At 34.1% G+C, this 16,703-nt stretch overlaps 1 protein-coding gene across 1 annotated transcript; it reads right to left on the bottom strand.

Moving 5' to 3' along the window:
* Positions 1–86: 86 nt before the first annotated feature.
* LOC105769839 (cellulose synthase A catalytic subunit 5 [UDP-forming]) lies at positions 87–6,329 on the bottom strand. The gene is made up of 14 exons (XM_012590747.2): positions 6,054–6,329; positions 5,423–5,618; positions 5,082–5,317; positions 4,896–4,998; positions 4,581–4,749; positions 3,766–4,032; positions 3,263–3,608; positions 2,982–3,119; positions 2,745–2,870; positions 2,397–2,609; positions 2,028–2,295; positions 1,675–1,871; positions 1,212–1,562; positions 87–1,103 (listed from the first exon to the last, which is right to left on the bottom strand). The coding sequence occupies exons 1-14, from the start codon at positions 6,132–6,134 to the stop codon at positions 522–524; spliced, it is 3,273 nt and encodes a 1,090-aa protein (XP_012446201.1). The 5' UTR covers positions 6,135–6,329; the 3' UTR covers positions 87–521.
* Positions 6,330–16,703: the final 10,374 nt, after the last annotated feature.

Genomic DNA, 16,703 nt, shown 5'->3' with positions numbered 1-16,703 from the left:
AAACAGGAACAACAGCAGCTTGGGAAATGCTAATGAGGAAAATAAACATAAAATTAAAAAGCATTAAAAGTTACAGTCCCCAAGTATGAAGTTGGAAGCAGACAGTTCTTGGCACTTATGAGGTGCCCCTTATTAACAAAGGAAATATACATTATCCATGGATGAAAAACTACACCTTTTTTCAAGTCTCTTCTCTTAAGAGATTATACAAAAGACTTTATGAAATCAATACCTTCTAACCCACAAAACCCACAAAAGTATAGAAAGAATCAAAACGGAGGAAAACTCAACACTGACAAATATTGGATCACAGTTTTGTATATATATATATATGTATCTACAAACACCTTCCAACACGTTCTCCTCTTTTCCTCACCTTGAGGGCAACCATGTTGAATCAGGAGATGTCTTCATCTTTGACCAAAATCGTAGTCGATTTATGCAATTTTCAGACAGCCTTGCTTCCTTTTAACACTGAACATCTAATTCTACTCCTTTGTTTTTTCTTCTACAATTTATTTTTAGTCACAGTTCAACCCGCACACCTCTAAAACAATGCCTCCTTTCGATATAAAGGGGTTGACTCGAGCCCACAAAAGAGAGAAAATTGATGCTAAAAGTATTGACCAAACCACAATAATGGTGGGAAGCCTGTCTTGTTTCCCCATCAGCCCCTTGAGGAAGGGGTAAAGATGAACAATGACCCAGAATGCAAAGAACAGTCTACCGAATAGAGGGCCCCATGAGTCATATCCATTAGAGATGGCATCTGAAATCCCGACTATGACTCCGATTATGTTGATGATCAACAATGTCATGGGGGGAATCAATAAAGATGTCCACTTGAATAGGTACAGTTCGGAAAATTCTCCATCATCTCCTCCTTTTGAGGTAACGGTGAAGTTTGTGTTTACACCAGCTAAAACCTTGAGCAAGCCCTGGAAGAGTGCAAACAGGTGAGACGAGACACCACCGATCACCCAGAACTGCTCATTTCTCCACCAGTCATGTATTCCAACACCTCCCCACTGCATTTCTAGGATACTAGTCACAGCTATGACTATGAAGAGAGACATGAAAAGGAGACTAGCATAATTACTTATCTGCAAATGGAAAATTCAGTATTAGATGAAATTCAGAATTACCTTGTCCTAGCAGATTTTTTTCCCCTTCTTATTACTAAAGTAGGCATGTCAGAAATTCAGAATTACCTCAGGGACAATAAACTTTCCAGTAAGGAGACATATAGCTGGCAGCGTACAATAAACGAGCAGTGGAACTGATGTCAAAGGGTACACAACTGAAGCAATATAAGAAAAGCGCTCCAAGGATTTCAATCCACAACCATAACCGTACCATATTGGGCAATGCCTGCTCAAGAAAATTTCAACGGATCCCAGAGCCCAACGTAGAACTTGGTGCAGACGATCTGAGAGGTTAATTGGAGCTGAACCTTTAAATGCAGGCCTTTTTGGAATGCAGTACACTGACCGCCAACCATGACAGTGCATCTTGAAGCCTGTTAATATATCCTCAGTAACTGAGCCATATATCCACCCAACCTGAATGATGATTGGAATCGATGAGTATCACTATCAAAACCCAATAATCCAAAAGAACAAAAAAAGTTTCAAAAGATATTAATTTATGAAGTTCGGAACAGTTATGACGCACTTCTTTCCCCCAATCTGTTTTATCTTCATAACCGCAGCTGATGACATGGATGGCTTCTTTCAAGAGTGATGCAGTGGTTGCTCCCTTTGGAATACCCCCGTCCTCCATAAGTGTTGAAGCAATGAAAACAGGTGATTGACCAAATTTCTTCTCAAACTTGATTTGTGGCATAAGGGCCGACTTTTCATTGTCTATACCTGCAATACGAAATGATGGCACTATAATTGATAATGCTCTAACATAATCTACTTTAACTGACAGCAAAATATAGTGGATTGATTCTAGGTCATTGATGAATATATTTGGAAATATCAGAGACCAAACTTAGAAGCCGATAGAAGAATAATCATTACCTTCAATTCCCTCTTCAATATTCTCTAGAGCATGTTTATGCTTAGGAACCTCCTTTTTCTTCTTATCAATGGACTTTGATTTCTTGTTCTTCCTTTTAGATCGGCAACAGCAGCAGCAGCAGCACCATTTTGGCAAGCAATTGCATGTTCTTCTTGGAGGCTTCTTCTTGACAGGGGCATCATACCCGTAGAGAGCCTGCCTCCTGAAGACGCATCCAGTTCCGACATAAATAGGTCCTTGAATCCCATCCAGTCCTTTCATGTTGATCTGTTTTCAGGGGAAGAAAAAAAAGAAACAACATATCATCATCTCTACTTTTAGGAAGAAACATGTATCTGCAGTATTAAAGTTCAACAAATCATACGTACATCAAAAAAGACAACATTTCGATTTGAGTATCTATCATGTCGATCAATGCCATCGAATCTTTGAGGAAATTGGACATAGCAGATTTTCTTTCCTGAAATAGGGTCCATCATGAAGCACATAGCTTCACGAAGAGCCTTGCTGTTGTTTATATAGTGATCACAATCAACATTCAGTAGGAAAGGAGCATTGGAGATGACGGCAGAAACACGCACCTTCATTAATCAACCAAAAAATATTATAATTAGCTACAAACCAGACAACAGATGGATCAGAGGACATGCCAAGCTGAGACTGTGCGTGGTGTATGTCCACAGCTGCATGCTTGAAATAGAGAGAGAGGGATATACCAAAGAATTCATGGCCCCAGCTTTCTTGTGGTGATCAAACCCTGGTCTCTTTTCACGAGAAACATAAATTAGACGAGGTAATTCATTCCCTTCAATATCTCGAACACCATCATGACCAAGAAAAACCTACAGCAAAGAATACCAAATGTTTACGATGTTAATGCATACTGGAAATTGCATGGGGGCTGGATAGCATCTGAACTTAATTGCAAACCACATTCAAAGAAAACACCTCACCTGGATCATTCCAGGATGGTCTCTGACATTGTTTCCAGGCCATGGAGTTCCATCCTGCATTGTCCAACCTTCTTCTGGAACCTTTTGCGCCATGGCAACCAAGCTATTTATTCGAACTTTGAATTCTTCATATTCCCTCTGTATCAACAAATAACCAGATATGACACATCATTTCTTGAAACCAATGGGGAACACTATTCTTTCAACATGTAGGTAGGCTAGTCAAATGGCAGACACTAAACGGCAGCAAACGTATTCAAATTACGAGAGAAGTTACAAACCTTCATGGCACGGCGTTCCCTAACAAATGTTGGATCTACTTTATCTCTCAAATAGTCAACTTTCTGAGCAAAATACCATTCTGGAGCTCGAGGTTCAATGCTGAACTTCTTACAAAATGGTACCCATTTTCTTGCAAATTCAGATGTCTCGGATAGAGCCTCAAACGTGAGCATGGCAGCACCATCATCAGAGACATAGCAGGCTACTTTGTCAACCGGATAATCAACTGAAAGGATAGACAGAACTGTATTTGCAGTGATAAGCGGTGGCTCCTTCATTGGATCAACTGTACTCACAAATACGTCTACAGAAGCTAGCTCAGATGGCTTCCCTTCTTTCTCATACCTAAAAAAAAGGGAGGTGTAATAATAAGCAAAACTGAATTCTCCCTCTGACATGCACACAATTTAGTGCGAGTACAGAAGAGAGGAGAGAGGAAAAACAATGCAACGAGCGAGAGAGAGAATGGGCAAGGGATGTGGAGGAAGGAAGATGAAATCACCTCAATGATAAACGATCGAGGTATGTTTCCCGTTCAATTGGGTACCATTTCGGGAACTGATCCAATATCCATGATACAGCAAACCATATTTCACAGATGACTGAAATAAGCCACAGCACATAAGCATCGTTCACAGGATGCAGAATTCTATAGTGAAAAAATAACCCCAAGACCGCAAGCCGGAGTAGGATAATTAATCTGTATGGATTTATCTTGCTAGAGGGTATTGGTAGTTTTCTTGAAAGTGGCTGCCTGCCTTCATCCATCCTGAAATAACACATAAATTTACATTTTTTAGTACTGAATGTGAAAAAGGTGTTAAGGAATACAGCTACTTCTCTAAAAAGTAGTGTATAGTGCGTTTGGGAAATGAAGTTGATACTAGTTACTACCATGTTTGATGCAAAGCCCTGAGATACAGTATGAGAAAAACTTTTTGAACATCGAAAAATGGTGCATTCATTTTCTCAGAACATGGAAGTAACATATATGCAAAAAGGAAACAAACTCTGGAGCCAACAAAAATAAAATAATACAATCATATAATAGATTTATTTCTCATGAGAAAAGAAAGCGAGGAAAAACAACAATTACGCTTATATAATTAACCATAAATACCCTTTAAGATTAGCAACTCAAGCTTTAGCTGAAACAGCTAGGTGTTCTTCTAAATCAATTGACAATTTCTATATTCTTTTAATCCAAAAACGAAAGAGGAATCTACTGAATAAATAAACAGTAGCAGGAATAAGCTTCTAGACTTAAACATGCTGCTAAGACAACCAAGAAGAATTTAAGAGAGTAAATGAACCTACATTGGCAAATCAGAATCCTCAAACTCGTCTCCATTATTTCCTTCATGCTTAACCACCTGGAGTTTCTCATTCTGTTTTTTCTTCCAATCCTCCATTCTTTCCTTCCATGCAACAGTTCCGTACCCATACACTGCCAAATCTTTCTTAGGATCCATTGGTCTAGGTGGCACTGTGATATCAACACCACAAACAATGTTAAGCGCTAAAAAATAGACTGAGTTTCTTTAAAAATAAGGTCAGAAGTATTTCAATTGATCATTTGAAATTAAATTAGAAGTCCTCACACATTTCTACCAATCATATGAAATAACTCACAAGTCATGGAAGGATCAGGCATTGGCATTGGATGGACACGTTTTCCACGACTCATAAAGGGAGGAACAATAAGAGCATGCTTATCAGGGGAAATCCCAACATCCTTCATTAAAAATCAATCAGATGTCAGCCACAAATGTAATAGCAAACTCAAACAAAAGAATTTTGACGGTAAAACCAATTCACCTCTTGGCCGTATGTCAAGAGAGGGATGTCTGCAGCAACAGACGCAGCATCCAACTCCGCTGGGGTGCTTATCCCGGAAACATGTGGTTGGGAACCATGATTGATATTGTATCGACCAGAGAGCATGGCGGCAGCAATATGGTGAGGATCTCTCCTATCATGGCTTGCGATATCAAACTCATTCTCCAAATCATCAGCACCGTCCTCTTCCTCATCCCCTTCAACACGAGGACAACCTGGAATAGAGACAGTGTTAGCTTAATTTCTTAACGAAAAAAATGTACAAATCAAGTTGCTCTCTAATGGGTTTTTACTGAAAGATCCAACTAAACAAGGCTCACCTTTAATTCGCTTGTATCTGGTTTTACATTGAGGGCATGCTTGATTGCCCTCTCTCCTTTCATATTCATAGCAAGCCCTGCATACTGGGAATGCACACTCATTGCAAGCAACAAATGGCTCCCCATCAACAGATATCTCTATCTCATCCCCACAGATCTGGCAAATCTGCCCACTTAATTCTTTAACAGATGTCACCTGCAAGTCATAGTCACACAATTAACAATGTCAACCCCAGCAGATCATGAAAAAGAGCTTTTCGAAACACTTTAAGCTACTAAAACCCCAACCAATGTGCTCTTCTAATAGATTAACTAACAAAAATTATGCAAATTCAGGGTTGCTAATTGGTTGAATTGGATGCATCTACCCGCTGAGATCTACAAACTATAAAAGAATTCACTCAATTGGGAACTGTATATAAACATTATACCAAAAAAAAGAACACACCAAGAGAAGAAAGCTCCTGAAATGTGATACTCTACCAAGCTGAAGAACACAAACCAAAACGGCCTCATACACTAAAAGAAGCCCTTCAAACAACACATTTACCAACTCTTACTCCTCCAAGTTCCTCCGCTAACTACAGGTGTTGAAAAGAAAAAAACAGCAGCAAACTTTGAAGGTACTTACTCTTGCAACCTCATCAGCATTGATGAGAACAAACTCATTCCGGTTGTGAGAACCAGCAACGAGTCTTCCTTTAGTGTCCATTTAGCTCCCAACCCCCAACAACAAAACAGCGCTTAAAAGCTTTTAGCAAGAGAAACCCACTTAAATGAAGCTATGTCTTTCTCCCCTTCATCACTCAAAAAACTCATAAAACCCCAAGTTTTACCCCCCCCCCCTCTTTCTCTCAAGCACCCCTTACAAAGAGGAAGAAACCCACACTCCAACAATGCACAAATATACAGCTTGAGAGAGAGAGATTTAGAGAAAGGTAGAGGACCAAATATAGAAATACAGCTAGAAATAAAATATGATGTCAACTATTATAAAATATAAGAAACAAGATATTATTATACTATTAAAGTTATTAATTAAAAAAAAAGAAATACTAGTCTTTTGTTTTTGAGTCTTGTTCGTTTACAGATTGATTCTTTCCTTGATAGAGAGAGAGAGGAAAAAAGAAAGACACAATTTTGCCACTCTGTTATAAATGAATTTTTAATGTAAAAAGTGAAAAGCTTTGGAGACACAATTCTGATCCAAATGCCTCTTAATCAAAATTCAACTCTAAAACACACATTTCATATAGGATTTATAATCTCATTTCTTTTTGTATGCAGAAGGCTTTGGTACTTCCCAATGTAAAGTATTAGCTCCACTGTAAAAAAATTTCTCTTACGACAGTACTTATCATTGTGGGGTTTTGAGTGGGATCCATATATATTTTTTCTTTTGGGGAGGGCTGGTGGGGCCAACGGGTTTTGCCCCACCGGTGACGATGGTGCTTGTCGGTGATCAAGGGTATCTTTGTAATTTAATATATTTTTTGGTTTTTCGATAAACAGTTTTTTTGGAATAATATGTCGAAACGATCAACTTAAATGATCCGTTAACGGGAAGTGTCAGTCAATCAGATTGATACAAAAGAGAAAATTGTCGCGATAAATTGGGGAACGAATGCTTGTGGGATTTTACCGAATTGGGCATTAGGATTTATACACTATTGACCAACGTTCCCAAAAACCAGTAACATACCAAAGAAGCAAGCAGAAGAGTGAACGTCTGTATTAAACCCTAATTTAAGATTATGAAACTATATCTACGTCGTGTTTAGTTTTACTAATAATGTGCCATTATATCCAAACCCTCAGAAATTTTATATTTTTAACTTTCAACTTTGATGACATTTAATTACATCAACTTTAATTTATTTTTATTTTACCTTTCTAGTCTCAGCTTATTAGTAGAAAACAAATGTGAAATTGATGTAAAATCCACTAAAATTCGACATTACATGATGGTAAGTTTCATGTGATGTGATGCATGGGTTAAACCACCGTCAACCCACTTTAATTTGATTAAATTTTTTCTCTTATATTTTAATTATACGAATTCAAATATTGTCCTTTTAATGTAAGTTGTCAAATTTTGTCATTAGTAACAAAATTGTGTAATTTGTTTATTTAATTACTATGCTCTAATTTGAGTAATAGGATAGAGGTTACACGATTTGGACTTATGTCAAATGAGTATTTGACAATAACTTTAACCGCTACTTTGTACAAATCAAGACATCGATTTTCTTTTTAAAATTTTGAATTTTCAGTCTCCAACAGTATTAATCAAATTTGATGGTCAAAATTTTACAATTAGTTTTATATGGTGCATAAATTGTGGATTTAGCCCATATTTTCTATTTTGATTATTTTTATCTTTATACTTTTTCAAATTAATTAACCAAAATAAAGTGATCTCTTCATTAGTATTATATGAAAATAGTAAATTATATAATATTCAAAACTCGTAAATAGTATGATTTAAAATTATTATTTGGACGAGATTAAATTTTAAATTTAAAAATATAAAAATCAGAATAGGATTTTATATTACTTCATCACTCCGATTGCAGTAATGGGGGCAAATTTGTCCTATTAATGGTTTAGTAGGAAAGAAAATGACAATTTTATGACAAGAACCCTAAAACAACTTTGAAAGTGAAATTTAGCTGATTAAAAAAAAATACATCATATTTTACCTATTTTAATCAACAAGCACCCTATTATAAAGTCAATAATACCCTAATTTTAATACAATAACGCCAAAAGCATATTCCTTTTCCTGATTCTGTTAGTGTCGGCAGAGCTGCATTGACTCATATTTTCATCACGCACAAAGGAAATTCGAAACAGAAAAAAAAAGAAGATTAATTCTATTTCTCAACGCAATTAAAATAATTCAGGTAACAATTGAATGGAACATTTCCCCTCTCACTTTCACTCATTTGTTTATTGATACATAGATCTACCAATTGCTTACTCAAGAAGGGTGTTGAGAAAAAGTATTAATCATTGTAACGGTTGGTTGAGTTTTTTAAGAGAAATGATTTGGGTAATTTTATTATTCTAAAATCTTATTAGTTAGGGAAATTAGCTAAAAGAGTGAGTCATTGCCAGATCATTTGAGTTACTAACATTTTAGTATTTTACTTCATTATTTATTTGGTTAGGGTTAGGTTAGGTAGTAATTATCTTCTTTCAATTTGTTTTTTCCCCCACCCTGTCTTGCATTTCCTCTAACAATAAGGGGAAATGATTTGTATTAATTAAATAATCTATGGTTGGTCGATTATTATCAAAATCATATTATTCTTCATCATATAATGTTAATATTCCAACAATTTAAATAAATAAATAATGCGGTACATGTATATAAATTGTAGTTAATTATGATTTGTTTTTCAGTGACGGTGATGGACCATCTGATGCTTAATTAGCTAACCAAATAGCAATTGATTTTTGGTTTGAAAGTGGAACATTTTTTTTCCTTTTTATTATATATTAATTATTTAAAACCCATTTTTCCCCCAAAAATAAGTGCAAAAGAAAAGAGACAAGGCTACCCTACACATTGAATCAACTTTAGAATATTTCCATGTCTCAATTATAAAATCCAAAGGCAATGGGGAATGGAGGAGAATTTTGGAAGATACTCCAAAATCAATCATGTCTGCTTAGTTTTTGCTATTTCAAAAATTAAATATAAAGTGACAGCTGCCCTCATGGTGAAAAATGATGATGAAAAGTAAAATTAGGCAAAGTGGACCAACATTTACATTGAGGAGTGGGATTATATGTGCTGTTATTTATATGCAAAAATTGCAGAATTTTCTTTGTTACTTTATTTGAGGTCAAATTTGATGAATTTTGGAAATTTTGTTTCAGTACTATTTGTAACTTAGAAAAAGTGTAACATTAGGTTACTCAGCTTTTCTTTTTCCTGGTGATTTTTTTTTCTTTTATTTATTTCAAGTTTGTTGGGTAAGAAAATCATTACACCTAAATTCATCAATATTTGGGTTACCGACTTCATAAGTACGACACGTTGGAGAGAAGAAGATGACTGTAGTCAAGTGAAGTTGATAGAATTTTCTTGGGTTAAAAAGCCAATTTTTTCTTCAATTTTAGGTAGATGTTGAAAATTTTCTTACGACTACAATCACAAATATCATAAATACATTTGAAAAACTACTATTAAAATCAATCATCACAAAAATCGATATTTACATGAATAGGTGAAACACTAAAAGAGAAGAAAATAATTTAAAAAGAAAATCAACACTTTGTGAAATTTTAATATCCCACCATAAACAATTATAGCTTAGTGCCAAAAGCAGTTTCAGCATCAAGATAGCCTATACGATTGAAATTTCCAGGTTGAAAACAACACCAATGATATTTGATATTCCAATCCCGTACTTTTCTACTTTTTCCTCCAAATGGCATCAACCTTGAAAGATACCAACAACACCACATTCGATTAAAATAAATTTGCATTATCTGCAACTTTGTAATTTTCCCATTTTAAGTCATTACTTTTCTCGCTGTATAATACTATTAAAGTATGATTTATTTATGTATTTTTCATAATAATTACATACATGTCAGAGTAATGAAAACATCCCTATACTATACGATATTGACATAAATGTCCTTTTACATGATTAATTAAATTAAAACTGTACGTAGCTCTATAATTGTATGTCAGATATGCACCACCGACGATTTCTGGTCTCAATTTAAGTCTGAAAATCATGTGTTAGGAAAAACATCTTTCTATTACCCTGGCCAACATGGAGGTACATTCTCGAAAGCTTCAGTCCTAGTCCTTGTCGTTACCACAACACCCCATAATTTCCTTTCTTACGTATAAATTAAAATCTAGATTGATGAATTAGGGCAGTATCAAAGTCGTTAAGCAGTGCCATTGCCCAACAACTACAACTAGCTAATTTGAGTGAAGGATAAGTAATAATAAATTAAGATGAGTATATAGAACATCATACGAATGGAGAAGTCTAAAGTTTGGTGATTAGTCATCCCTCAAACTTCTATTAAATTCTGAAACAAAATGGTTTATAGCGACAACTTGGGGTCGGGACAGTTAGAGGAAGTTCCAAGTGTCGGTGACCATTTACTTTCGACACATGCATACTATTTACTAACCAAATAAATACATACTGGAAACAAACATGAGTGTCATCTACGAATTGTGTACGTATTTGCATTTCTTGGTAGAAAAAGACAACATATATATGGGGGGAAAATGCAATGATTGGAGGCCATGGATTGCCTCTTTAATTTCTTTACTGCAACTCAACCTACTTCCATTACCATTGCCCCACTCTCTCTATTATGCCTACTTTCTACTTCAAGGGAATACTATCAAGCTTGATAAAAAAGCATTTGATTATTATTACTTAATTTTATAAATATATTTTTACTATTTCGATCCAACCCAATCTAAATGAGGCGACGAAAATAGATTGTTTCTGGGATTTAATTACACCATCTCTTGTAAGTCATCCAATTTTGGGCAAAGGGATTCATTTGATCTCAATCAACACCCATAATTATAAAGCATCTACTCACAACTTTTGAATATGTTAGTTAGCCACAAATCTACTGTAACACCCCTAACATTTATCCGTCGCAGGAACAGGGTTACGAAGCATTACCGGATTTTTCATATTCGAATACAAACATTTCATAACATTTAATATACATATCAGAAACCAATCATCAATCACTCATATTGTCCCTTGTATGAGCCCTCGAGGCCCAAAATACGCATCAGAAATAAATCGGGACTAAACTAGAAACTCAGAGAATTTTTCCCAAAATTTCAAAATTTTTCTTAGGTGCAGGGGATACACACTCATGTAGCCAGGCACATGCCTGTGTCTTAGGCCGTGTGGGCATTCGATGTGAGGCACACCCCCGTGTGCTAGGTTGTGTATTATGAAATTAAGGTGCAGGGGTCACACGGCCAAGCCACATGCCCGTGTGCTAGGCCGTGTGAAAATACCTAGGCATTCTGTTTCTCAATGTTAATGATGCAAGGGTAACACGGCCAGACCACATGACCATGTGTCACACACGACTGAGACACACGCCCGTGTGGACAAAAATAGGTCATTTTAAGGCCACATTTCTCACCTTTATTTGATTCCAACTTAAACACTTTAAATTTCATGCTCATAAGCCATAACAAGACCCTCAATATCGCCATTTCAAGCTCTAATAATGTCCTATTATCACATATATCCTAACATTCTAATTTTCCACACTAATCAGTTCACTTATAAAATTACTTATATCTAACCTACTATACCAACTCATTCACCAATATGCTTGTAAATGATCCACCATTAACCACACTTAAACATATATCTAGCATGATAAAAAAAATACTCATACATAAATAAGTTTAGTGGAAATATAAACTAAATATAATTCATAGCTTTTACACAAATCAATCCAACCCTATACATGTCATATAAACCATAATATACGTTGCAAAAACTACCGAAACAAATTGGATAGTGTGGCTTGATGTTTTGATCTAATCTCCCGAACTCATGTTAATCTACAAGGACATTAAACAACACAAGTAAGCTTAATAAAGCTTAGTAAGTTCGATAGGTTAAACATAAATCTTACCGAACCTACTATAACACATCAATTAAATAAATTCATTCAATGTAAATCCCCTGTCAACCACAACTTCAATCGATGAATATGCTTATTTCAAATCAATACCAATAATAACAATAAGTCTCCCAATTTCAATTACATAAGTCACTTACCAAATCGGAGAACGACTTATGGATATGAGTACATCGTTTTCAGAAGCCCGAAGGCTGAACAGAAGTACATAAGTGCTAAACAGAAACCCATAAGGGTTGAACAGAAGCTCATAAGAGCTGAACAGAAACCCATAAAGGTTAAACGAAGCTCAATGGAGCTGAACGGAAACCCATCAGGGTTGAACAGAAACTCATATAAGTTAAACAGAAGCTCGTGAGAGTTAAACAGAAAGTAAACACGAAAGTTTGTAACAAATGCTGAACCTCGGTTTACTTGGGTAATTTGCTGTCAATTCTTCCTTTGTTGTTTTTCGCCACACAACGATTATACTCAATCTCGCGTTCCATTTAAACCGGATATTCACTTCAGACTTATAATTTAACAATATTCTATTTTTCAACAATATACTAAAATACATAATATCATTCACCAATTCAATATAATTAATAAAATTTAACCATATGAACTTACCTAGATTAAATTGTAAAATTTGTAGAAGTTCAGGGACTATTATGCTAATTTCCCTTTTCACGAGTATCTACGGGCTCTTGATCTAAAATATAAAATTACTCATTCATTAGCATATATTTCAGTTCCAATTCACTTCACAATTAATACCCTCAATTTTTGAAATTACATAATTACCCCAATTTTTCAATTTTTCAATTTAGCCCCCTTACTAATTAGTCTGTCAAATGAACTAGTTTTTCTCAATTGATAATTTATCTAAATATTCTAGGCTATCTTACAGCCCTTGATACATAGAAATTTAATACCAAACCCTAATTCTTTAATTCTTCATAATTTAGTCCTAAAATCAATATCTAACAAAATCACTTATTAAAATCATCATACAACAAAATTAAGCTCTAAATCCATGTTATTTCATAAAAAACATCCAGTATTAATCAATGGTAACTTTTAAAATTTCCAATAAAATCAAAAACTAATGAAATAGCTAGTTGGACCTAATTGTAAAAGTCTTAAAAACACAAAAATTACAAGTGAAAGGCAAGAACTAAACTCGCATGAAGCAAAAATAGCTAAAACCAGCTTTAAATCTCTTCTATGGCTGTTTTTGGCTGAAAATTGGAGAAGAATTGCCTAGAAACTCTTTTAATTTCTAATTTACGTGTTTAATTTCAAGTTATTTACAATTTTGCCATTAATGGTATTATTTTATTATTATTTTCTTCCTTATGCCGCCTCAGCCACTTCCTTTAGGCTAATTTACACTTTAAGTCCTCCCTTATTTACCATTTAAGATATTTAATCACTATTTCTTTAATTAGTAAGTTTTGTGCTTTTTTAATTTAGTCCTTTTTAATTAATTAGCTATCAAAACATTAAATTTTTCTAACGAAACTTTAATACTACCTTAATGACACTCCGTAAATGTTTATAAAAATATTTACGGCTCGGTTTATAGAATCAAGGTCTCGATACCTCGTTTTCTAAACCATTTAACCTAATAAATCATTATAAAACACAAATTACTGATTCAAAAACCTTCCTAAAATCACATTTGACTTGTAAATACTAGATAATAAAATTTACGAGCTTACTCATCGAAATTGGTGACCTCGAATCACCATTTTCATTACCACTAAAAATTAGGCAGTTACATCTAAGGATCCTCCAATATTCTTTTAATACACACCTTTTGTATACGCGCAATTTCCATTTAAATAATATTGTTCATCTATATAATTACATTTTTATTCATACCAACCACATTGCTCTAATTTCAAACAGATAAGCAAAACATATGATCAACTTTAATAAACTTATGCTAGAAAATGGAAAAGAAATAGATATTATTTCTGCAAATGTAGGTAAAACAACATTGGTATTTGATGGTAATATATACATTATTTCTTTTAGCAATGGAAAAATACAATATTTTGGTGGTACCAAAAAAGTAAACACCACATTGACTGCCAATATTAAGAATCATGTGCCACTTTAGCTTTAGGCTTTGGATGCTTAATTCTTTTGTCGGCTGTTTTCATTGGCCTGTTAGAAAAATGATTATTCATGATTGCCATGCTTTGCTTCCCTTCATTAAAAAAAATACGTAATTAAATTCATACACGTGGAACATTTTCATTGTTGCCAGGTAATCATCGTTAACCATACCTCAAGCTACTTGTACGTGTAATTTCTTGGAGTTCACATAAAAAACTTAAATATTTGTTTACTCAATTTATGAAAACTTTTGGGAACTTTTACTCATTATTTCAAAGATTGGAAATGGTTTAATGATGGAAGCGGAAAAAGTTGGTAAATTTATAAATTAAAAGAGAACTTCCAAGTGAAATATTTGGGTATATGGTTGTACTTTTTCAATTATATCTTTGTGTTTTGAGTCTTGAAATTGTAATTCCTCACATGCTTTTTAGGGAAAAAAATATTACTTAAACATGATCTGATAATAACAAGTATGACCATGTTATAAGTTTTAAAAATAAAAAATTCCACGTCAAAGCACTTTGGAATAAAGCTATTCCACGTTGCTGTGTTTGTTCGTGGCGGACGGCAAACATTGGGTACAAAACATGGTACACAAGAAATCCCTCTTGTAATGAAATTACGGCACGCAGAGAGGGGGTCCCATCTTCATTATGACTCATCGACTGAATAACTGTCGGTGGCGGAAATTATTAATAAAATATTATATTTTGATGAAGATTAAAATATTGATTTTAACCAAAAGTAAGATAGAAAGACGATGGGGCAACCAATTAGGAACCTCAAGATAAGATCATGAAAAGACCTGGTGGTACATAAGGGGAACACGTGTCGTGAGTGTGGGGGCATGATTTTAGGGAACCGCTTGTGACCGGTGATTTGTCATTTATCTGTCGCTTTCACAAACAAGCTGTCTCCCAAAAGCAAGTGTCAGGCTGGCAATCCAAGCTGATGTCAAATAATTCAAACTTTTTAAATTTTTAAAATTTGTATCATGTGGTCGTCGGCGGAAGCGGCTTAAAACTTAAAACCCCAAATCAAGCCTTTCTTTAAAATTGAATAAAGAATGGTATCAGTAAATGTGAGAATTTGTGTTCAGTTTATTACAGTTGAATTTTGAAATAAGAAATATGAATTTTTAAGACGTAATGATGCACACCCCAATGGCCCTATTATCATTAACCTCGTACTTTAACTCAACTCAACTCAGCTGATGGCTGAATCATCCATTCTTAAGATGCTAATCATGCTTTAAACTTGGTAGTAATGTGCTACTATTTTCTTCCCTCACTATTTTTAAGTGTAATCATGGTAAAAAATTGAGTAAATTAATTTTTTTTAAAAATAATTTGTCTTTTATCAATTTTGAATTTAATCTCTATACTTTTATCTTCAAAAACTTATTTATTTTACTTTTTTAGATTTCAAATCTAATTGTTAATATAATAAATTTTTAAATTTATTGGTGTGATATTTTAAATTTTAAAAAATATACTTGATAGTAATATACCTAAAAACTTTTCTCTTTTTATTTTCCAAACTGTTTGTTTCTTATCTTTTGTTTTGTCCAACAGCGGTGTTAGCCTCCGAGCTAGCTATCACCTGCTTTTTTCCCCCTCCCACCAATCTTTTCTTTCTTTTTTCTTCTCATTCACTTCACATGTCTTCTCTCTTCTCAATTTGCAAATCTATTTTGTGGGTATCTTTGTTGTTTTCACAAGTTGTGATGGAAAGATGATGGCGATTGTCGTTCACTAAAACTTCACCGGCCACCTGTAAGTTTTATTGGAAAGTGAGTGGCTTTCCGCCAGCTTCTTAATATATTTATGTTTTGAGAGTATTTCAGAATAATAAATAATTTCACGAATCGATTTGGACTCGTATTGTCTTTAAGTTTTATATGTTTTTTTTTGTTTGTTTTTCCATTATTAATAAGTTTTCAGTTTTAGAAGTTTTCGTCTGCTCTTGTAGCATGTTGTTTAGTCTTGCTTATGCATGTAACCTTAGTTTTACAAGTGATTTTAGGGATGGTTTTGTTGTCGTCCTTTCTAGTTTGGTGAATGCTCGATTCTTTTATCTATTTTTACTTGTCGCTTTGGACTATCCGGGGTTAATTTTTTTATCGTATTAAGTGTTTGCAATCACTCCAGATATGTAGTGCTTGAGCAGTGACAAAACCAATTGTCAACGTGTCATAATGTTCTATTGATGTTAAGGTTAAAACCTTTGTTGTGTTAATAGAGTTTGTCATTCACTATCTATGACAAATATTTATTATTTTTCTCCTTAAATTGTATGATTAAATTAATAAATTTATCTTAAAAAATAAACAAAATTGTAGTGAAACTAAATTTAATGAAATATATTTTTAAATAACATCACATATATTCTGAACAAAGTTGAAGGTTGATAAGACTATGAAAAAGAACAAAGAGCTTAAAGTAATAATCATCGGTACCAAAAACAGAAGCAAGGGCACAAGTATAGATAATGTGGA

Source organism: Gossypium raimondii, chromosome 5 (genome assembly GCF_025698545.1).
Source record: "Gossypium raimondii isolate GPD5lz chromosome 5, ASM2569854v1, whole genome shotgun sequence".
NCBI classification, from domain to species: Eukaryota; Viridiplantae; Streptophyta; class Magnoliopsida; order Malvales; family Malvaceae; genus Gossypium; species Gossypium raimondii.
The sequence above is the reverse complement of the archived record's forward strand: the minus strand, read 5'-3'. Positions and strand labels throughout refer to the sequence as shown.

Bases quoted from the DNA above. Each gene is read 5' to 3' on its own strand.
- LOC105769839 (XM_012590747.2), bottom strand. From the start codon at position 6,134: ATGGACACTAAAGGAAGACTCGTTGCTGGTTCTCACAACCGGAATGAG. The intron at 5,318-5,422 runs GTGAGCCTTGTT...TCTCTATTCCAG, and splicing joins CAGATACAAGCGAATTAAAG to GTTGTCCTCGTGTTGAAGGG. The intron at 1,563-1,674 runs GTGCGTCATAAC...ATCATCATTCAG, and splicing joins AAACAGATTGGGGGAAAGAA to GTTGGGTGGATATATGGCTC.